General features: G+C 40.5%; 1 protein-coding gene across 1 annotated transcript in view; it reads right to left on the bottom strand.

The window, feature by feature from the left end:
• tnpo3 (transportin 3) overlaps positions 1–24,122 on the bottom strand; it is a 101,077-nt gene extending 76,955 nt beyond the window's left edge. Inside the window, exons 1-2 of the mRNA XM_034163468.1 lie at positions 23,954–24,122; positions 15–206 (exon numbers count right to left, since the gene is read on the bottom strand). Coding sequence (XP_034019359.1) covers positions 15–206; positions 23,954–24,104 — 343 coding nt within the window. The 5' untranslated portion in view covers positions 24,105–24,122. The remainder of the gene's footprint in view (positions 1–14; positions 207–23,953) is intronic.
• Between the last annotated feature and the right edge of the window lie 613 nt (positions 24,123–24,735).

Raw genomic sequence — 24,735 nt, 5'->3', positions numbered from 1 at the left:
AGTGTGTCCAGAACCTTTGAGTAGACCAATGGCTGCCTCTGTAGACAAAGCGAAGGAGTCCAGGGATCGAGCAATGTCCAGCAGGCCGTGGAAGTGCTGAGCCATGTGATCTCTGCACACCGAGCAGATGTTGTGGATGGCTTTGGCTGCTGCCGACGCCAGAGATTTCTCCCGCAGGCCCTTCATCAGGTAGTTCAGCACTGGGTCTGGGACAACACAAACACAGTGGGTCAACTTTGTACCTTTCAGAAAGAAATGAAGTCATGACATGAGAGCATTTGGTGCGCTTTCATACACAAACGTCTTTGAACCGCAAACTTGGAATATGGTTGATTTTCCCTGTAATGTTCCTCCTTCACCGACCTCTCGCTGTTTAATCATTCTTGTTTTTTACTGTTATTTGGATTTGTTTTCACAACACAATAGATCTCGTGTTCAGTCAGAGAGGCGCGTTTCACCTCTGAAGTAAATATCACGCATTCGACTGGCCACAAATCACCAAGTGATGATGCGGCAACCGTTTCTGGCCCAAGCACAAGAATTTACAGGACACGCCTTACAAAACAGCCAACAGGGAATCTCATTTCAAAGAAGCTCAGAAAAGGGTTTACACATCTGGTGAAAGGGAAACATTTGTACAATGTGAAAACAAACAAGTCTCAACTGATTTTTGTAGGATAATAAACACCTTCTAATGCGATTCGGATTAATTCGGTGTCGCCAACCAAACGGCCCTCCCTAACAATCGGTCCGAACTGCCTTCACTGCGCATGTGTCATTAGCTGCGGTTCACTGATTATCACCTTGTTTCTGCTTCAAACTGCCTCCAGTCATCATCTAGCTCAGTGACAGATATCTGAAGCTTTTGTACAACAATCATTTCCACATAAATTCAGCATTATTTCATCATAACAGATGGAGGAAGTGATCAGAGCGCCACAGCTATACGGGCTGCTAACTGTTGCATTCATTCCACGTCCGTCATTTCACAGCGTCACTGATTATTGCCTCGTTTCTGCTTAAAACTGACTGTAGAATGATTTAAGAGGTTTTACTTTGTCATCTGATGGTTAATAATCACAGGCTTCTCCCCAGAAATTTTTACTATAGCGGTGCTGTTGGCAATTATCACCCGAGGCAGCATTGAGTGAGTGAGTCATTTTTACTTGTTTTAGATGCATTGAAAGCAAGAATAATAGATGAAAAATGACACATAATATCAAAGTTCTTTTTTGCATGTTTCCGTCTAAGTTAATAAAATAAATAACATTGAAAAAAACACATTAATCTTTGATGGACATAACATTTGCTCTCGTCTTCAAAAATGACACACTGCACCTTTAATCCATTAAGACAGGCAGAGTTTTTCTGTCATGTTTACAGTTTAGTTTTTTCTTTTTAATATTTCTGAGTGGGATTGCATACTTAAAAAACAAACAAACAAAAAAAAACAATATAACCCCTAATTGTCTTGTTTGAACAAGAGCTAAATCTGGACTGATTTGATTGTCAAATCAGAATGAAATTTATTGTAAAGTAAGTTCTCACATACAAGTAATTTGATCTGGTGTCATTGGTGCAGAAACAATAATAATAAAAAGAAAAGGAAAAAAAATACTTCTGCAAGAAGTAAAGAAGTAAATCTGCTCTTTTAAAGATGAAATCCTGGATGTGAAAACGTTCTGAATCAGTTTTTCCACACTTTATCGTTTCACTGAGGCTGTGTGGTGAAGATGATTGTTGATTCAAATTGCTTCACTGCTTTTTTTTTTTTTTTTTTTTTTTTTTTTACAGCGTGTAGCCTCTCTGCCTCTCTCTCTCTCTCTGTGTGTGTGTGTGTGTGTGTGAGGGAACGAGAGACTCGTCACTCTCACACCGTCTCTGAAGCTTATTTGAGCAAACTTTGGAAACATGAAGGCTTTCATTTGTAAAATAAAGCCTTAATGTGTCACGAGCTATGCAGGCAGAAGGAGCTGTTTTTGTTGGAAGACTTTGACGGAGTTTTTGTTCTTTCACTGAGAGACCATGTGCTCTCTCTCTGCCGGCGTGGGAGGAGCGAGCAGGCAGCAGTCCATTCAGCACAAACAGTCTGGCTGCATTAAAAAATATCTAACAGCACAGCGCAGTACAATGGCACAGTCATAACGGTAGAATGGCGCAACGCCGTTGTTCCATTGTCTGGGGAGAACCCTGGATCACTTTGGGAGAAGAGCTGCTGAGCTTCAACATGACGCATGCACAGTGGAGGCAGGGTGGACTAATTTTTAGGGGGGACCGTCTGGTCTGCGACACTGGGCAGAGGTGGGTAATTCTAGTTTCTGTGAGTCCAAGTCCTGCCACATCCACACCCCAAACCAGCTAATTCTAATTAGTTCACCTCTTCAGGCAGGTGATGAACTAATCAGTGAAATCACCTGTTTTTGGGGCACAGGTAGAAACAGTCCATGGCTGGACTTTGACTCAGATGCCGGGATTAACCACCTCAGAATCAGCAGTCACTCTGACACAACCCTCCCATAATGGACCAGAGTTCTTAATTTGGTAAAACTGACCATGAGACTGGTGTCGCGCTGACATAATCAGACAATTACCAAACCAGTGAGACCAGTGTCTCCAAACATAACCACTTGATGTCTGCATGCTAAACACCCAAAGGTATTTTTTCTACTCGATAACGCTTATTTTACACATTTGCGATTGTGTACACCTGTTTGTGCCCTTTAGCTCTTTGCCACAGCTACAGTCTGCCAGAGGGCTTCTGACGTGTCTGCACAGTGAGTCACAGTGATGTGTTCGGGTGCTTTTTACTGTCCCCAGTCACCCGAAGGAGGGACGCAGAAATGCTGTCCATGCATGTGTCCAAAACTCTGCCCTCCCAGTAACCTTTCAGAGATTTGAGACAAGTTAACCAAATTTGGAGCAAACATGCATCCCTTCAGGGTCTATGCCAACTGTCAGGTCCTGGATGTACATGAGATCAGTGTTTGGCTGAAGTATTTGTATTGCTACTGTCAAAATGATAAATACTGCATGTTTTACTAAATGTTCTGTTTTAACTAAATGTTCTGTTTGACTACCTGTAACCAAAGTTAAGGCATGTTTAGTGTGAAGGTATCTGATAAGAGACGTTCCTTCAGCCGACCCTTGCCTTATCACACACTGCATTACTCTGATCAACCACAATGATTTATTTGTCAGTTATGGGGCCTAAAAAAGGGACTGCGGTTATGGAGGAAGAACTGGAGGAAATTAGAAAAAATGCTAAATGAGATGTCGGCACAGATGAATCCTATTAAAGAGGTGGCAGATCAATTAAAAATTATTTCACAGCAACAACAAAAAATACTGGAATTAACAAAGCACATTGCTGAATTACAAAAGGCAAATGAAGAGAAGGACAAGTCAATAAAACTTATGGAAAATCGGCATTGCCGACCTTAAGCAACAGACTAGGTCAAATGACCTCATCACGGGTTTGGGCATTAAACCTCGGAGTTATGCAAGAGCAGTGGCTCCAGGAAGGGAGACCTCTGAGTTGGACAACCAATCTGTGGCGGAACAGAGTGGTAAAGGAATTTCGATAAACTCTGGAGACATTGAAAACTGTCACCTTTTACCCCGGAGAGGTCAAACGCAATCTAAAGTCACAGTATCAAGGTTTGTAAATAGAAAACAGAAGATTTGGGTTCTCAAGCAAAAAAACTTAAGGGAACCAATGTGTACATAAATAAACATTTGACCAAAAAGAATTCAGATCTTACAAGACAAGCTCGACTCCTAAAAAAGCAAAATAAGATACAGGCCACATGGACATTAAATTGCAAAATTTATATTAAACTAAACGGGACACCAGAAGAGGCTAAAACCCTGTGCATTAAAGATGAATATGATTTGAGCAAGTTAATTTAAAGAAAGGTGTAAACAATGATACAACATGGTGAAAATCATAAATAAAATCAATGGCTAACCTTATGGATGCTTTTCATCATTTGATGATGGAACTTTTGCACAGGAGTTTAGCTTAAAAATCTCTGATGATACCGAACATAGTTTTCATAACTTTGAAAATAATATTGACCCAGATACTTGTTTTTGTGAAAATATTGTTCAAAATTGTAAATATTTCACTGAAGAAAAATTGAAGGATTATTCTTTGATAAATGGGACTTTTTCTATTATATATTTTAATAGTAGAAGTCTCCTTACAAATTTTTCTAAAATTCAGGACTGTAAGAATATCAAATAAGCAATTTTCAGTTATAGCTGTCACTGAGACTTGGTTGAGAGAGGAGCTGGAGGATGATGTTCAACTTGAGGGATATGACTTTTTTGCAATAAACAGGAAGAATAAACGAGGTGGTGGTGTGGCACTTTATGTAAGTTCTAATCAATGTGAAATTATACATAGTATGTAATTTTCCTTGGAAAATATCATGGAATGTGTTACAGTCGAAATTAAATAATAATAAAAAATATATATATATAATTATAAACTGTGTTTACAGAGCTCCAGGATCAGATATCAATACTTTCATGGATAGACTGATTGACATGTACACAAAAATTAACAATAACAAGCTTTTGTTTGTCTGTGGAGACTTTAATAATGATTTTTTAATAACTGAATTTTTAAACTCTATGTTTTGTATGGGTCTACATCCTGTGATCACACATCCAATCAGGATAACTGTGAACACATCAACACTCATTGACAACATATTAACAAATGCGATTGTGGGGAATATAACAGGTGGAATACTTATTTCCGATGTCAGTGATCATTTGCCGGGTTTGTAGCTTTTCATTCATCAGTGGACAGCGTGCCCCAAAGAGAAACTGTACATTTTATTAGGAAAATAACTGATGTCAATCTGGGGAGCCTCAGAAGGGATTTATTGTGTCAAAACTGGTGTGAAATTTACTGTGATGATGTTGATGAATCATATGAATCATTTATTTCTATTGTATCTAATTTGTATGATAAACATTGTCCGTGGGTGCCAAAAACTGGAGATACACAAAGGACTGATAAACCTTGGGTAACAAAGGGACTCCTGAAGGCATGTAAAAAGAAAAATCTTTTGTATAAGTAATTTCTAAAATTTAGAACTACTGAAGCCGAAAAGAAATATAAGACATATAAAAATAAATTAACAAACATGCGATTGTGTAAGAATCAGTATTACTGCGATTTGTCTGAGAAAAATAAAACATCAGGGGAACTTGGAAGCTCTTAAGTGAAATTTAGAATGAATGAATGAATTTATTTGGCACACAGACTCAACAATAACAACAACAAAAAAAAACCTGATACACAAGACAATTCCACAGTGATGTGTGCCAAAAACGGGGTGAGCAGAAGCACACCTTATAAACGCCCACCCCTTACATACACTCAACAAAAATATAAACGCAACACTTTTGGTTTTGCTCCCATTTTGTATGAGATGAACTCAAAGATCTAAAACTTTTTCCACATACACAATATCACCATTTCCCTCAAATATTGTTCACAAACCAGTCTAAATCTGTGATAGTGAGCACTTCTCCTTTGCTGAGATAATCCATCCCACCTCACAGGTGTGCCATATCAAGATGCTGATTAGACACCATGATTAGTGCACAGGTGTGCCTTAGACTGCCCACAATAAAAGGCCACTCTGAAAGGTGCAGTTTTGTCACACAGCACAATGCCACAGATGTCGCAAGATTTGAAGGAGCGTGTAATTGGCATGCTGACAGCAGGAATGTCAACCAGAGCTGTTGCTCGTGTATTGAATGTTCATTTCTCTACCATAAGCCGTCTCCAAAGGCGTTTCAGAGAATTTGGCAGTACATCCAACCAGCCTCACAACCGCAGACCATGTGTAACCACACCAGCCCAGGACCTCCACATCCAGCATGTTCACCTCCAAGATCATCTGAGACCAGCCACTCGGACAGCTGCTGAAACAATCGGTTTGCATAACCAAAGAATTTCTGCACAAACTGTCAGAAACCGTCTCAGGGAAGCTCATCTGCATGCTTGTCGTCCTCATCAGGGTCTCGACCTGACTCCAGTTCGTCGTCGTAACCGACTTGAGTGGGCAAATGCTCACATTCACTGGCGTTTGGCACGTTGGAGAGGTGTTCTCTTCACGGATGAATCCCGGTTCACACTGTTCAGGGCAGATGGCAGACAGCGTGTGTGGCGTCGTGTGGTTGAGCGGTTTTCTGATGTCAATGTTGTGGATCGAGTGGCCCATGGTGGCGGTGGGGTTATGGTATGGGCAGGCGTCTGTTATGGACGAAGAACACAGGTGCATATTATTGATAGCATTTTGAATGCACAGAGATACCGTGACGAGATCCTGAGGCCCATTGTTGTGCCATACATCCAAGAACATCACCTCATGTTGCAGCAGGATAATGCACGGCCCCATGTTGCAAGGATCTGTACACAATTCTTGGAAGCTGAAAATGTCCCAGTTCTTGCATGGCCGGCATACTCACCGGACATGTCACCCATTGAGCATGTTTGGGATGCTCTGGACCGGCGTATACGACAGCGTGTACCAGTTCCTGCCAATATCCAGCAACTTCGCACAGCCATTGAAGAGGAGTGGACCAACATTCCACAGGCCACAATTGACAACCTGATCAACTCTATGCGAAGGAGATGTGTTGCACTGCATGAGGCAAATGGTGGTCACACCAGATACTGACTGGTATCCCCCCCAATAAAACAAAACTGCACCTTTCAGAGTGACCTTTTATTGTGGGCAGTCTAAGGCACACCTGTGCACTAATCATGGTGTCTAATCAGCATCTTGATATGGCACACCTGTGAGGCGGGATGGATTATCTCAGCAAAGGAGAAGTGCTCACTATCACAGATTTAGACTGGTTTGTGAACAATATTTGAGGGAAATGGTGATATTGTGTATGTGGAAAAAGTTTTAGATCTTTGAGTTCATCTCATACAAAATGGGAGCAAAACCAAAAGTGTTGCGTTTATATTTTTGTTGAGTGTACATACATACATATATACTCATTACAATTATTAAAAAGAAAAAAGTTGTTAAAGATTATCCATCTTACTTTTACATAGACTGACAAAACTGTAAAAGGAAATAAAATTATTGCTGATTATTTCAATGATTATTTTGTTAATGTTGGTAAAAATTTATCAAACTCAACTGTAACCACGACGAAGTGTTCTATGGACAACTGTAAATTAATTAATACAATTCTGGATTCAATGTTTATTAGAGAAATGGGTGAAAATGAAATTAATATAGTTCGCAAAACTAAGGGGAAGAAATCCACTGATATAAGACGTGATAAAAGTTTAGCTACAGACAGCATCATTTATGGCAAAGCTGTGGAAAGAGTTCCTGCATATAAATACCTAGGTACCTTTTTTGACAAGCTGAAATTTGATGTGAATACTGCAGATATTGTGAAGTGAGGGCAACAGAGAGTCTATCTCTTCCGCAAACTGAATTCTTTCTCTGTCAGCCCTGTTTTTATGTGTCGTTTTTATCAATCCTTTATTGAAAGTCTCCTGTGTTTCTCTTTCATCTGCTGGTTTCCCAGCCTCGCACTGAAAGATAAAAACAGCTTGTACAGTATTATAAAAACATGCTCAAAGATCACTGGAGTGAAATTTAGGGATCTAACCAGTTTTTGTGACCAGCAAATTTTGAGGAAAGCAAATTGTATTTTGTTGTCTCCTGGTCACGTGCTGGCAGGTGAATTTTCCCTGTTGCCTTCAAGTCGTTGCTATGTTTCACCTGTCTGCAAGATGAACCGGTTATTAAAATCTTTTATTCCCTCTGCTATTCATCTCTTAAACTCTTTGTAGTTTTTTTTTTAATAAATAAATAAATATAAATATATACGAGGTCTATTAGAAAACTATCCTACCTTTTTATTTAAAAAAAACGTCATTCAATGGATTTGAATGACGTGCGATTACACCAATCATGCTTGAACCCTCGTGCGCATGCGTGAGTTTTTTCACGTGTGTCGGTGACGTCATTTCCCTGTGGGCAGGCCTTGAGTGAGATGTGGTCCCGCCCTCTCGGCTGAATACCTTTGTTTCACACGCTGCTCGAGATGGCGCGCGTTGCTTTATCAAAATTTTTTCTGGACCTGTGAGGAATATCCGAGTGGACACTATTCGAGAAATTAAGCTGGTTTTCGGTGAAAAGTTTAACGGCTGATGAGAGGTTGTGGAGTTTCTTTCGCTTTAAGGACAGCTCACAAAGCGGATCGGCGCGGCGCGGTCTGAGGTGGCGTCCGTCTGGCTGTTTCGACCTGAAAACATCCTAATTTAAGGCTTAATTCACCCAGGACGTCATCAGAGAACAGAGAAGTTTCAGAAGAAGTCGGCATGAGGAGTTTATGCGGACATTCCACTGTTTAAGGACATTTTTTAATGAAAGACGTGCGCGCAAATTCGCCGAGTCGTCACGGAAACGACTCGGCGAATCTGTGTGCGCCGCGACAGGAAAAACACCTCCGTGTTGAAAACCATTTGTAAAATTCAGGCGGCTTTTGATGGCTCTCAAGTGAGTAACTGAGAAATTGTTTAACAGCTTGGGCATGTTCAAACTTGCCCGTTAAGGTTTCCAACACGGAGGTGTTTTTCCTGTCGCAACCCCCGCGGTCGGGTCCGACCCGACATGCGACTCTGCCCGCACGTTCTTTCATTACAAAATGTCGGTTAACAATGGAATGTCTGAATAAACTCCTCATGCCGACTTCTTCTGAAAGTTCTCTGTTCTCTGACAACTTCCTGGGTAAACAGAGCCTGAAATGTGGAAGTTTTCAACTTGAAACGGCGAGACGCTGCCGCCTCGAAGCGCAGATCGCCGTCAGGCACCGTGGGCCGTCCTTAAAGCGACACTTACACACCAAAATCTCTCATCAGCCGTTAAAATTTTTATCGAAAACCAGCTGAATTTATCGAATGGTGTCCACTCAGTTGTGCCTTACAGTTTTGAAAAAATTTTGATCAAACAAAGCAGCAGTCTGAGCCATTCCTAAACAATGAAAAAAATCGACGAGAGGGTGGGCGACTCCTCACCCAAAGACTGCCCACAGGCGAATGACGTAACCGACAGGCGTGAAAAAACTCTCGCATGCCCACGAGGGTTCAAGCATGTCTGATGTAATCACACGTGATTCAAATCCATATGGTTTTTGAAAAAAATAATAAGGTCGGATACTTTTCTAATAGACCTCGTGTATATATATATATATATATATATATATATATATATATATATATATATTAATTTTTTTTTTTTTAAATGGTTGTGATGACACTGTATCCCATGGTATTCTTTTTTTTTTTTTTTTTTTTTTTTTGGCTAACTTATTTTTTTATGTATTTTTATGTATTGGGTGTTTACTGTATTTTGTGTGCCAGTATGCAAGCTGCTGAAACCAATTGCCCCTGGTGGGATGAATAAAGTCGTCTAAGTCTCTACTGGTGGTTGGCTCTCACTGCGGTATTGTATCACTTCCTGTTCCGGAGCACAGCGGTGTTTTGCTGTATCTGTTAGCTGTTTAATCTGCGCAGTTAGATTGATCTAGTTAACTAGATAACGATTTGTTTCACAGTGTAATCTTCACGTGCCTTAACTAAAGCACTCCCTCTGCTGAATCACCTCTAAATTATTTACACATTATTCACTTTATGTGTTTTTAGGAATCCGCTAGCTTAGCGCAGCTACTAGCTCTTAGCCGGTTTAGCATGGCGGCTTCTCCTGTCTCTCCCGCACTTTTCTGCTCTGGGTGTGAAATGTTTAGTTATTCCTCGGCCTCCTTTAGCAGTAATGGTACTTGTAATAAGTGTAGCTTATTCGTAGCTTTGGAGGCCAGGCTGGGCGAATTGGAGACTCGGCTCCGCACCTTGGAAAATCCTACAGCTAGCCAGGCCCCTGTAGTCAGTGCGGACCAAGGTAGCTTAGCTGCCGTTAGCTGTCCCCCAGCAGATCCCGAGCAGCCGGGAAAGCAGGCCGACTGGGTGACTGTGAGGAGGAAGCATAGTTCTAAACAGAAGCCCCATGTACACCACCAACCCATTCACATCTCTAACCGTTTTTCCCGACTCGGCCACACACCCGCCGAGGAACAAACTCTGGTTATTGGCGACTCTGTTTTGAGAAATGTGAAGTTAGCGACACCAGCAACCATAGTCAAATGTCTTCCGGGGGCCAGAGCAGGCGACATTGAAGGAAATTTGAAACTGCTGGCTAAGGCTAAACGTAAATTTGGTAAGATTGTAATTCACGTCGGCAGTAATGACACCCGGTTACGCCAATCGGAGGTCACTAAAGTTAACATTGAATCGGTGTGTAACTTTGCAAAAACAATGTCGGACTCTGTAGTTTTCTCTGGGCCCCTTCCCAATCGGACCGGGACTGACATGTTTAGCCACATGTTCTCCTTGAATTGCTGGCTGTCTGAGTGGTGTCCAAAAAATGAGGTGGGCTTCATAGATAATTGGCAAAGCTTCTGGGGAAAACCTGGTCTTGTTAGGAGAGACGGCATCCATCCCACTTTGGATGGAGCAGCTCTCATTTCTAGAAATCTGGCCAATTTTCTTAAATCCTCCAAACCGTGACTATCCCGGTTGGGACCAGGAAGCAGAGTTGTAGTCTTACACACCTCTCTGCTGCTTCTCTCCCCCTGCCATCCCCTCATTACCCCATCCCCGTAGAGACGGTGCCTGCTCCCAGACCACCAATAACCAGCAAAAATCTATTTAAGCATAAAAATTCAAAAAGAAAAAATAATATAGCACCTTCAACTGCACCACAGACTAAAACAGTTAAATGTGGTCTATTAAACATTAGGTCTCTCTCTTCTAAGTCCCTGTTAGTAAATTATATAATAATGGATCAACATATTGATTTATTCTGCCTTACAGAAACCTGGTTACAGCAGGATGAATATGTTAGTTTAAATGAGTCAACACCCCCCCGTCACACTAATTGCCAGAATGCTCGTAGCACAGGCCGAGGGGGAGGATTAGCAGCAATCTTCCACTCCAGCTTATTAATTAATCAAAAACCCAGACAGAGCTTTAATTCATTTGAAAGTTTGACTCTTAGTCTTGTCCATCCAAATTGGAAGTCCCAAAAACCAGTTTTATTTGTTGTTATCTATCGTCCACCTGGTCGTTACTGTGAGTTTCTCTGTGAATTTTCGTACCTTTTGTCTGACTTAGTGCTTAGCTCAGATAAGATAATTATAGTGGGCGATTTTAACATCCACACAGATGCTGAGAATCAATCAATCAATCAATCAATTTTTTTATATAGCGCCAAATCACAACAAACAGTTGCCCCAAGGCGCTTTATATTGTAAGGCAAGGCCATACAATAATTCTGTAAAACCCCAACGGTCAAAACGACCCCCTGTGAGCAAGCACTTGGCTACAGTGGGAAGGAAAAACTCCCTTTTAACAGGAAGAAACCTCCAACAGAACCAGGCTCAGGGAGGGGCAGTCTTCTGCTGGGACTGGTTGGGGCTGAGGGAGAGAACCAGGAAAAAGACATGCTGTGGAGGGGAGCAGAGATCGATCACTAATGATTAAATGCAGAGTGGTGCATACAGAGCAAAAAGAGAAAGAAACAGTGCATCATGGGAACCCCCCAGCAGTCTACGTCTATAGCAGCATAACTAAGGGATGGTTCAGGGTCACCTGATCCAGCCCTAACTATAAGATTTAGCAAAAAGGAAAGTTTTAAGCCTAATCTTAAAAGTAGAGAGGGTGTCTGTCTCCCTGATCTGAATTGGGAGCTGGTTCCACAGGAGAGGAGCCTGAAAGCTGAAGGCTCTGCCTCCCATTCTACTCTTACAAACCCTAGGAACTACAAGTAAGCCTGCAGTCTGAGAGCGAAGCGCTCTATTGGGGTGATATGGTACTACGAGGTCCCTAAGATAAGATGGGACCTGATTATTCAAAACCTTATAAGTAATAAGAAGAATTTTAAATTCTATTCTAGAATTAACAGGAAGCCAATGAAGAGAGGCCAATATGGGTGAGATATGCTCTCTCCTTCTAGTCCCTGACAGTACTCTAGCTGCAGCATTTTGAATTAACTGAAGGCTTTTTAGGGAACTTTTAGGACAACCTGATAATAATGAATTACAATAGTCCAGCCTAGAGGAAATAAATGCATGAATTAGTTTTTCAGCATCACTCTGAGACAAGACCTTTCTGATTTCAGAGATATTGCGTAAATGCAAAAAAGCAGTCCTACATATTTGTTTAATATGCGCTTTGAATGACATATCCTGATCAAAAATGACTCCAAGATTTCTCACAGTATTACTAGAGGTCAGGGTAATGCCATCCAGAGTAAGGATCTGGTTAGACACCATGTTTCTAAGATTTGTGGAGCCAAGTACAATAACTTCAGTTTTATCTGAGTTTAAAAGCAGGAAATTAGAGGTCATCCATGTCTTTATGTCTGTAAGACAATCCTGCAGTTTAGCTAATTGGTGTGTGTCCTCTGGCTTCATGGATAGATAAAGCTGGGTATCATCTGCGTAACAATGAAAATTTAAGCAATACCGTCTAATAATACTGCCTAAGGGAAGCATGTATAAAGTGAATAAAATTGGTCCTAGCACAGAACCTTGTGGAACTCCATAATTAACCTTAGTCTGTGAAGAAGATTCCCCATTTACATGAACAAATTGTAATCTATTAGACAAATATGATTCAAACCACCGCAGCGCAGTGCCTTTAATACCTTTATATTGCAAGGCAATGCCATACAATAATTACGTAAAAACCCCAAAGGTCAAAACGACCCCCGACCTCAGTGCTGCTTTTGATACTGTTGGCCATAAAATTTTATTACAGAGATTAGAGCATGCCATAGGTATTAAAGGCACTGTGCTGCAGTAGTTTGAATCATATTTATCTAACAGATTACAATTTGTTCATGTAAATGGGGAATCTTCTTCACAGACTAAGGTTAATTATGGAGTTCCACAAGGTTCTGTGCTAGGACCAATTTTATTCACTTTATACATGCTTCCCTTAGGCAGTATTATTAGACAGCATTGCTTAAATTTTCATTGTTACGCAGATGATACCCAGCTTTATCTATCCATGAAGCCAGAGGACACACACCAATTAGTTAAACTGCAGGATTGTCTTACAGACATAAAGACATGGATGACCTCTAATTTCCTGCTTTTAAACTCAGATAAAACTGAAGTTATTGTACTTGGCCCCACAAATCTTAGAAACATGGTGTCTAACCAGATCCTTACTCTGGATGGCATTACCCTGACCTCTAGTAATACTGTGAGAAATCTTGGAGTCATTTTTGGTCAGGATATGTCCTTCAATGCGCATATTAAGCAAATATGTAGGACTGCTTTTTTGCATTTGCACAATATCTCTAAAATTAGAAAGGTCTTGTCTCAGAGTGATGCTGAAAAACTAATTCATGCATTTATTTCCTCTAGGCTGGACTATTGTAATTCATTATTATCAGGTTGTCCTAAAAGTTCCCTGAAAAGCCTTCAGTTAATTCAAAATGCTGCAGCTAGAGTACTGACAGGGACTAGAAGGAGAGAGCATATTTCACCCATATTGGCCTCTCTTCATTGGCTTCCTGTTAATTCTAGAATAGAATTTAAAATTCTTCTTCTTACTTATAAGGTTTTGAATAATCAGGTCCCATCTTATCTTAGGGACCTCACAGTACCATATCACCCCAATAGAGCACTTCGCTCTCAGACTGCAGGCTTACTTGTAGTTCCTAGGGTTTGTAAGAGTAGAATGGGAGGCAGAGCCTTCAGCTTTCAGGCTCCTCTCCTCTGGAACCAGCTCCCAATTCGGATTAGGGAGACAGACACCCTCTCTACTTTTAAGATTAGGCTTAAAACTTTCCTTTTTGTTAAAGCTTATAGTTAGGGCTGGATCAGGTGACCCTGAACCATTCCTTAGTTATGCTGCTATAGACTTAGACTGCTGGGGGGGTTCCCATGATGCACTGAGTGTTTCTTTCTCTTTTTGCTCTGTATGCACCACTCTGCATTTAATCATTAGTGATTGAGCTCTGCTCTCTTCCACAGCATGGTTTTTTCCTGGTTCTCTCCCTCAGCCCCAACCAGTCCCAGCAGAAGACTGCCCCTCCCTAAGCCTGGTTCTGCTGGAGGTTTCTTCCTGTTAAAAGGGAGTTTTTCCTTCCCACTGTCACTAAGTGCTTGCTCACAGGGGGTCGTTTTGACCGTTGGGGTGTTTCTGTAATTATTGTATGGCTTTTGCCTTACAATATAAAGCGCCTTGGGGCAACTGTTTGTTGTGATTTGGCGCTATATAAATAAAATTGATTTGATTTGATTTAAGTCTAAGTCTGACATCGATAGCTTTGATGTGGTTTGATTAAGAACATTATTGACTGTATTATCAAACCTTTAACATATATTTGTAATCTGTCACTTATGACTGGGAAATTTCCTTCCAGAATGAAAATTGCTAAGGTGATACCATTGTTTAAATCTGGTGATAAACATGTTTTTTCAAATTATAGGCCAATATCTTTGTTACCTCAGTTTTCAAAAATCTTGGAAAAAATATTTGTAAACGACTTTATAGCGAAACATCATTTACTTAATGAACAGCAGTATGGTTTCAGGAAAAAATAGAACAACTTCTTTGGCTTTAATAGACTTTGTGGAACAAGTTACAAATGCAATAGAGAAGAAGCAATACACTGTTTTTTTTGTTGTTTTTTTTTTATTTACAGAAAGCATTCGGTACTATTGATCATGCTTTATTATTGGAGAAATTACAGCTGTATGGTATTAGAGGACTGGGCTTTAACTGGATAGCTAGTTATTTACGTAATAGATAGTGTGTTCATCTTGGTGGGATAAAATCTGAATTTTTTAGAATTATGGGGGTGGTATTTGACAATTCTTTTAGATTTGATAAACAAATTGACAGCGTGGTAAGAACAAGTTTTTATCAGTTGCGTCTTTTATCTAAGGTTAAACCATTTTTAAACCACGCTGACCTTGAAAAAACTATCCACACTTTTATTAGCTCTAGAACTGACTATTGTAATGCCCTTTATGTCGGAGTTCCTCAGACATCTCTGAGTCGTCTCCAGCTGGTGCAAAATGCTGCAGCCTGATTTTTAACAAACATATCAAGACGTCAGCACATCACCCCAGTTCTTTTTAATTTGCACTGGCTTCCAGTCTCTTTTAGAGTTGACTTTAAAATTTTGATGTTTGTCTTTAAAGCCCTTAATGGCCTGGCCCCTCCTTATTTGACTGATTTTTGACTTGCATCCTCGTGTCTCAAACAGGTCTTTGAGGTCTGTAAATCAGCTTTTACTGGAGGTGCCCAGGTCCAGGTCTAAACACTGGGGTGATCAGGCCTTCTCTGTTGCTGGGCCCAAACTTTGGAATAAATTGCCCCCTGAAATGAGAATATCTTACTTAGAGCTTTTTAAGTCCAGGCTCAAGACGCATTTGTTCAGGCTGGCTTTTAACACTCAGTAGCATGATGGCACTTTACTTTATGCTATTAAATGTTTTTATGCATTTTTTATATAATTGTTTCTGTAATGGTCTTATTGTTGGATATTTGTTTTTATTATGTTTTGTTTTTAAATTTTGTTGTAAAGCACTTTGGTCACTTTGAGTGTTGTAAAGGGCTCTAGAAATAAACTTGATTGATTGACTGATTGAATTATGTATGGGGTGCCCCAGGGGTCAGTCCTTGGGCCATTATTGTTTTTGTTGTATATTAATGATATAGGTTTGGTTTCTAGGTTTTTGAGTTGTATTTTGTTTGCTGATGATACAACTGTGTTTTGTAGCAAGGATAAATTGGGACAGCTCTTGGACTTGGTGGAGAGGGAACTGCAAAAATAAATATTGGTTTGACTCTAATAATCACTTCATTTCGGTAAAACTAAGTGCATCATATTTGGAAATAAGCCTAGAAATTTAAGCAATAAGTTATTGTTGAATGGTGTTGAAATTGAAATTGTATCTCAAACTAAATTTCTTGGAGTTTTTGTTGACGATAAGGTTTGTTGGAAAACTCATATAAAACATGTTGAGTCTAAAATATCAAAAGTTATTGCTATCCTGTACAAAGCTCAATACTTTCTCCCCCAGCATCTGCTGGTTTCGTTGTGTCACTCATTATTTGTTCCTTACATGACTTATTGCATTGACGTTTAGGGAAATACATATAAAACAAATACTAATCCATTAGTTCTGTTACAAAAAAAGCTATAAGAGTGATTTAGACTGTATTAAGGTATCTAGCACATTGGCTTGTTTTAAAAGACTTTATAAAAACAATTTATTAACTGTTGTAACTTTGTTCGTCTGTCCGTTGTATTACTTTGCTTGTTTCACTGAGTTACATTACTGACTGGGATTTGTCTTTCGTGTGTATTTTTTGTTTGTACATAGAAACTGATAGCAAACAAAGCAAATTCCGTCCTCTCCCGTTTTGTGTCGAAATGAAGCAATAAAAATATTTTTTTCAGTTAGCGATTATAAATGACTGAATACAGTGGTCCCTCGTTTATCGCGGGAGTTACGTTCTAAAAATAGCCCGCGATAGGTGAAAGTATTTTTTACAATTATTATAGATGTTTTAAGGCTGTAAAACCCCTCCCTACACACTTTATACACTTTTCTCAAACAGGCATTAACATTTTCTCACTTTTCTCTTGTGTGTAAACACTCTCAAAGTTCAAACCTTAGTAGAAAAATAAGACCAACCTGTTTTCAGGCCCAAACATTTGTTTGAGAAATAAAAATATAACTTTTTCCTATAAATAATTATGATGGCTTTTAGAACTAACAAATTTAATTTTAACGATCAACGTACGAGGTTGGACACATAAGAAATTATTAATAGTGACTGACCAGTATTTCACAGTTCCTCTGATCGCGCCTCTTCATCCTGGTGCTGCGCCTTTTTCCACTGAGTCACACCTCGCTGCAGGTGTCTTTTTCCGAGTGAAGAACACAGTTATGGGTAGTTGTTGGCACTCTTTTTTCTTCTGGGCGAGAAGATTCTTATAAACAGACACACAGAACACAATGCGCATGCTCTCCCTTCGCGGTGCCGCGACTGGCTGCTTGATGAGGCCACGGAACACAATGCACTGTAAAAAAAAGCATGCAAAATTGGACTAAAAAAATCTGTGAAACTGCGAGGCCGCGAAAGGTGAACCACGTTATAGCGAGGGACCATTGTAAATGGAACCAGAAAATAAAAATTGACGGGAATCCGTACAGACGGAGATTTTGCAGCACCGTGTCTGAATCTAAAACAACAAAATTCCATCAGTTTGGATGTCAGCTTTTGTTACTCCTTTATTACACTGTGGATTAGTGGTTAGCACTGCTGCCTTACAGCAAGACGGTCGTGGGATCGCTCCTTGCCCTTTCTGTGTGCAGTTTGCATGTTCTCCTGGTGTCTGTGTGGGTTTCCTCCTGTAATCTAAAACATGCTTATTTAGGGTCCACCCCTCGTTTAGGGTCTGTTCCTTATACCCCCGTTACACATACGCCAACTGAAGCCGACGCATCTGGCCACAATCAGAAAATACTGAGGTGCAGTCTGAAGACCAGTGGATGGCAGTCTGTGAACATTTACATATTTGGTCCCATTCGCTCAGCTGTACCGAGTGTGTTGCACATGTTCAAAATACTCTTGGCACCATTGATATGTGACGCACATCTGACAGCAGTCTATATGCAGTTTCTGCATCATCTGATCGCAGTCTACATATTCTGGTGGCATCAAAACAGCATCTGAAATGATATGATCGCAGTTGATTGAACTCTGAGATCAATCGGTCACAGCAAAGCCTGCCAACATGCTGTGCCACGTTTGTTCACTTCCACTGAACCCCGGCCAGAGAGGGTGAAGGAAATGTTGATATGTAATAACATGTATGATGCACTCTGCGCATGTCAGAGGCTTGGTGCAGCGCCCCATAACAGCTGAATGGGATGTCACCACTGTAATGCACGTATTATTACACGTTCATCTCCTAAGTCTGTAACAGGTATGATGTGGAAATGTTTTCCCAGCCCATGACAGCATAAATACACATGCAACTCACCTCCGGTACCCCACGTTCCATAGCGCAGTTCAGACAGCTGGTGAATATGCTGGCTACATCTATCAGGTCACAAATGCATAATCCACCTCTGGCATAAATAAATCTCATGTGAAGTGCCGTCCCACAACGATAACCCAACTACAGCTGTGTCAAAATGTGTATACGAGGGTAGGCTAAAAAGTTCTAAGGCTCACTATGATACAGTTAATGCATTAACTGCATCATAGTGAGCCTTAGAACTTTTCAGCCTACCCTCATAAAGTGAAACAGCCAAAAGCAAAAAAAGTAGAGATTAGAAAAAGTTCGCTGGCTGCATCTGAAGAATGTTGCGCACATTTGAGAATTTGGTGCACTGCCAGCACAGTTCAGCAGCAGTTATGGAGTCCAGCCAGACAAATAAAGCAATGCAAGTATGTACTGATCAAATACCTAAAGTGATTTTTCACCAGACTGTACACAAGCAGGTGATCACTGACAGTTGTCAAACTTTTTGTGCGCTCTCTGGATGGACAGCTATTGTGCTCACGCACACACGCCCCGCATGTGCATGCGGAGCAGCTCCTACAGCCATTATGAACACACATTCTTGCAGCTGAGCGCACATTTCAGCCATACACTTGCACGCTGCTTTGATCACCTGTTCTACACACGCAGCTGCATCTGCGTGTATTGGCTCATTCAGACATTATGAACACACGCGCACAGCTGAGTGAACATTTCATTTGGCCACACACTCGCACACTGTTTGGATCACTTGTTCTACACCTGTACACACGCACACTCCGTCATGTGAGACACACACACTCCTGCCAGCGCACCCTCTGGGAAGTGAGGACGAGTGAAGATGTGATTGCGTGGGTGGGTGGGTGAGTGAGAGACAGCTCCAATGTTGATGGTGTCTGACAGCAGTCTATGTTGTCTAACTGTTGTCTAAAATATGTTTGGGCTGCATCCTGCAGGTGTGCACGAAGCAGTCTGGCTCCGTTCTGATATTGTTGACCACGCCTCTTTCCCTTTCGACTGCATCCAGATTATGACCATATTTGCCTTGTCGGCCTGGTTCCTGCACACTCTTGCTATGTGTGATGGGGGCCTTAGGGTCCGCTCCTTAATTAGAGTCTGTTCCTTATTTAAGGTCTGCCCCTAGTGGTTGGATTGTGTCTAACTAATTAGGACAGTTAAATGCAGAGGACAGATTTCGTCATATGTATATATGTATGTACGTACGACAATAAAGGCTCTATTCTGTTAAAATGAGGTGATCCAGTAGTTTGAACTAATTACAGGCCAACATCAAAGTTGTGTGTTTTATCAAAAATCCTTGAAACTTTTGGTTGTGATCAGTTAAGAGTTTTTATTCACAAGTTTTTACACTTTGTGTCTGTCCATTTCAAATGAGCTCGGGCCCAGAGAAGGCGGCGGTGTTTCTGGATGTTGTTGATGTTTGGCTTTCGCTTTGCATGGTAGAGTTTTAACTTGCACTTTCTTTGTGGTGTATTCTATTGAATACAGGTTGAAGAGGATTTGCAAATCATTGTATTTTGTTATAATTTACATTTTACACAATGTCCCAACTTCACTGGAATTGGGATTGTAGTTCCCTGGTTCACAAATTATTTGAGTGACAGGACTCGGTGTCGGTGAAAAAGCGGGTTGTCACAGCAACAACAGCAGGTCAAAAACAACAGCGTGGGGCAGTTTGTGTACGAGGTACTACGGGGACAAATGAGGATTTTAGAGGCATTTGTGGTGAGGACGAGGCTGCTAAAAACCCATTATCCGAGCACCTGGAGGCTACGATGACAGGACAGGCTATTTTGGCTCCACCCTCTCACGCACTTCTTCATGCCAATCCCACCCGATTTGTGCAATGAACGCTATATATAAAATAATTATTTTGTAGCAGATTAATCATTTTCTGTCAGAGTTTGGCTGTTGAAAACACCTCGTATCGCATCCGGAATCACAGTGGACCATTTCAGCTGAAGCCGTTTTCCTCTGCGCTTCATGAGGTGGAGAACGTATTTGGAACAGTCTAATGCCGCGTTCACACAGGGTGTGACCAGACGCCATAAATTTGTGACCGTCGTGTGGCGACAGACGCGCCACCATCGCCCAGTGTGTCACTCTGCTTTCGCTGCAAAAATTCGCCCTAGTGCGTCATCAAATAGGAGGAGCTTCCATTCCGCTCGCCGGCTCCGGTTGTCAGTCAAGTTAACATGATGGATCTTGATCACACGGAGCGAGTTGTTGTGGAAAGCAGACAAACGTCATGAGACGTTCCCAATTCGGGGAGTATCATTATTTGCTGCAGGAGCTGCGTCTAGATGACTGCCACTTTCAGCGGTCCTTCCGCCTCTGCAGGACCCAGTTTGAGGACCTCCTGTCCCGTTCATGCGCGCACATGTAAACAAAAAAAAAAAAACTCCGCTGCCAGCTGCAGGGCTGCTCCTCACTCTTCCCCCAAAAACTCTGTCATAATTGTGTTTATAAACCAGACACCATTTGTTTTATTATATATCTGTGTAGTTAATAAATAAAATAATCTTCACGGACAATTTGCTCAAACGCGCGCACGTACAAAACAACAACAACAACAACAAAAAAAAAAAAACTCAGCTGCCCCTGCTGTGGTGCAGCTGCTCTCTCTCCCCCCAAACTCTGTCATAATTGTGTTTATGAACCAGTCACCATTTGTTTTATTATACATCATCAGCAGCGAAGCAATTTAATCAATGATCATCTTCAAATTCATCATCAATCAAATTTTTCCATCCAGGATTTCATCTTTAAAAGAGCAGATTTACTTCTTTACTTCTTGCAGAAGTTTTTTTTTTGTTTTCTTTTTATTATTGTTTCTGCACCAATGACACCAGATCAAATTACTTGTATGTGAGAACTTACTTTGCAATAAATTTTATTCTGATTTGACAATCAAATCAGTCTAGATTTAGCTCTTGTTCAAACACAATTAGGGGGTATATTGCTTTGTTTTGTTTTTTTTGTTTTAAGTATGCAATCCCACTCAGAAATATTAAAAAGAAAAAAATAATGAGGTGACACCTAGATTTACAGAATTTGATACTATTTCACAAGACGAGCTAGCAAAGCTCGTGACATCTACAAAAAGCACAACCTGTCTATTTGATCCTATACCAACAAAATTGTTTAAGGACCTGTGGCCCGTTCTTGGGCCAACTGTGCTGGAAATTGTTAATCTTTCATTAAGCTCTGGTTCTGTTCCTGGGTGTTTTAAACCTGCAGTGATTAAACCATTGCTTAAGAAATCTGGTCTTGACCCTGGTGTATTAAGTAATTACAGGCCGATATCAAATCTGTCATTCTGTTCAAAAATTCTGGAAAAAGTGGTCTCACGGCAGCCTGTAGACCATCTTACTGAGAATGATCTTTTTGAGCCACTTCAGTCTGCTTTCAGAAAACATCACTCCACAGAGACAGCGCTTACCAGAGTGGTGAATGATTTTCTGTGTGCAATGGATTTGGACACCACAATGGTTTTAGCGCTCTTGGATCTTAGTGCTGCGTTTGATACTGTGGATCATCGTGTTTTACTTGATAGGCTGGAACATTACTTTGGGATTACTGGAAGTGTTCTTGCTTGGCTGACGTCATACTTGTCCAGTCGTTCTTATTGTGTTGTGTATAATAACACTACTTCTGGCCTTGGTAAAATTAATTTTGGGGTTCCACAGGGGTCTGTATTAGGCCCATTGCTTTTCTCACTTTATATAGCGCCCCTTGGGCATATTCTGCGGCATTACAGGATTATCTTTCATTGTTATGCTGATGATACTCAATTGTACATGCCGGTAACTGCTGGTAATCTTGCCCATATAAAAGCCTTGGAAGATTGCCTTATATCTGTGAGAAGTTGGATGTCTAGTAATTTCCTACTCTTGAATTCTGATAAGACTGAAATGATGGTTCTTGGTCCAGCCAGACATCGGCATCATTTTGACAAGCTGGCACTTAATTTTGGTTTGTGTGTTGTGCATCATACAGACAAAGTGAGGAATCTTGGAGTACTTTTCGATCCTACATTGTCTTTTGGCCCCCATATTAGAGACATTACGAGGACTGCCTTCTTCCATCTGTGAAATGTGGCGAGGATTCGTCCCATCCTGTCTATGGTTGATGCTGAGACTTTGATACATGCGTTTATCTCTTCCAGACTGGATTATTGTAATGCTTTATTTTCTGGCCTGCCGCAGTCTCGCATTCGAGGACTTCCGTTGGTACAGAATACTACTGCCAGACTTTTGACACAAAGTAGAAGGTTTGACCACATTACTCCCATTCTGACATCCCTTCATTGGCTACTGGTTTCTGTCAGATTGGATTTTAAAGTTTTATTGTTGGTTTATAAAATTGTTCATGGACTGGCACCTTCCTACCTGGCGGACTTGGTTAAGCCCTACGTACCTGCAAGACCCTTGTGTTAGCAGGGCTTCTGTGTGTTCTGAGGATGAACAAAAAGTCTGTGGGTTATAGAGCCTTCTCCTACCGTGGTCCAACCCTTTGGAACGATCTACCTGCTGTTATTCGGCAGTCTGACACAGTGGAGACTTTCAAATCACGACTGAAGACCCACTTTTTTAGACTGTCTTATCATTAATCTAATCTGTTTGTGTTTGCTTTGTAATTTCTTATTCTACTGTGTTTTATCTTTTTATTGTGCTTTTCTTGCCTTTAATTTTGATTTTAAATTAATCTGTGTTGTTTGAATTGTGTGAAGCACCTTGGGGCGACTTTGTCATGAGTTGGTGCTATATAAATTAATAAACTGAAATTGAACTAAACTGTCAACATGACAGAAAAACTCTGCCTGTCTTACTGGATTAAAGGTGCAGTGTGTCATTTTTGAAGACGAGAGCAAATGTTATGTCCATCAAACATTAATGTGTTGTTAAACTTTTCAATATTATTTATTTTATTAACAGAAACATCCAAAAAAATAACTCTGATATTATAACACAAGTGTCATTTTTTGACTATTATTCTTGCTTTCAATGCATCTAAAACCAGTCAAAATGACTCAACGTGCGCCGCCTTGGGTGATAATTGCCAACAGCACCACTATAGTAAAAGTTTCTGGGGAGAAGCCTCCATTATAATCATTCAGAAGAACTGCGCTGTGTGCACTGACGCAATCACTCGCACTCACTCGCAGTGTTTTTTAACTGTTTGTGCAATGTTCTTATACATGGCTCATTATTCGAATAATAACTGAAATTTATCACAAATCCATACATGACTGATTATTCATGGTTTTATTATTAGGTGGGGCGAGGGCTTAACTGACAGCCGTATTGTCCAGTGGGACGTCCTCCTTTGTCCACCAGCAGGTTGGGACACTGGTACACTTTGATTTATGAGGCCATGATGGGCTGCTGCCTTCTTACATAAGTAATCTGATTCTTGCGTTCAAACGATCATTTCTTGCTCTCTGTTCCGTTTGCCCCCACAGAACTGGGAAAAGGGCCTTTGGTTGCTCGGCTCCGTCTACGTGGAACATGTTGCAAAAAGACTGGGAATGACCTGAATTTAGTTCATTGAGCACTTCTAAGTCCAGACTGACAGCACTTGAGACGAGCTGTTTAAATTGTAACTTTTTCATAAATTGTATGTTATTTTAGTTGTGTGAAATTAATTGTAACTGTTCTGTAACTCTTGCTGTCTCTTGGCCAGGACTCACTTACAAAAGGTTTATAATGTCAGTGGAACTTTTGTGGTTAAATAAATCTTAAATAAATAAAAATATAGTAAATAAAAGCGGTAGAGCATAATAACAGAAGCCATACCGAGGAAGCGAGGATTTCTGTCCACCACCTCACTCATCTCGCCCACCAGTTCAATGCTGGTGTAACGAACAGCCATGTGGACATTCTGAGGAAGCAGCACCACCTGTTCCAAGACCTCCGTCAGGGTGGGATTATTCACCCTGTTCACCATCAGACAAAAAAGAAAACAGAGAGATAAATAATCCCACAGTTACACCCTAACAAAACGACAGTCACACGTCATTACACTGTAAAAATCATAATAATCCAACAGTTACACCCTAACAAAACGACAGTCACGTCATTACACTGTAAAAATCATAAAAAATAATCCAACAGTTACATCATAACAAAACGACAGTCACACGTCATTACACTGTAAAAATCATAATAATCCAACAGTTACACCCTAACAAAACGACAGTCACATGTCATTACACTGTAAAAATCATAAAACATAATCCAACAGTTAAACCCTAACAAAACGACAGTCACATGTCATTACACTGTAAAAATCATAAAACATAATCCAACAGTTAAACCCTAACAAAACGACAGTCACACGTCATTACACTGTAAACATCATAAAAAAATAATCCAACAGTTACACCCTAACAAAACGACAGTCACACGTCATTACACTGTAAAAATCATAATAATCCAACAGTTACACCCTAACAAAACGACAGTCACATGTCATTACACTGTAAACATCATAAAAAAATAATCCAACAGTTACACCCTAACAAAACGACAGTCACACGTCATTACACTGTAAAAATCATAATAATCCAACAGTTACA

Source organism: Thalassophryne amazonica, chromosome 22, assembly GCF_902500255.1.
Source record: "Thalassophryne amazonica chromosome 22, fThaAma1.1, whole genome shotgun sequence".
NCBI classification, from domain to species: Eukaryota; Metazoa; Chordata; class Actinopteri; order Batrachoidiformes; family Batrachoididae; genus Thalassophryne; species Thalassophryne amazonica.
The sequence above is the reverse complement of the archived record's forward strand: the minus strand, read 5'-3'. Positions and strand labels throughout refer to the sequence as shown.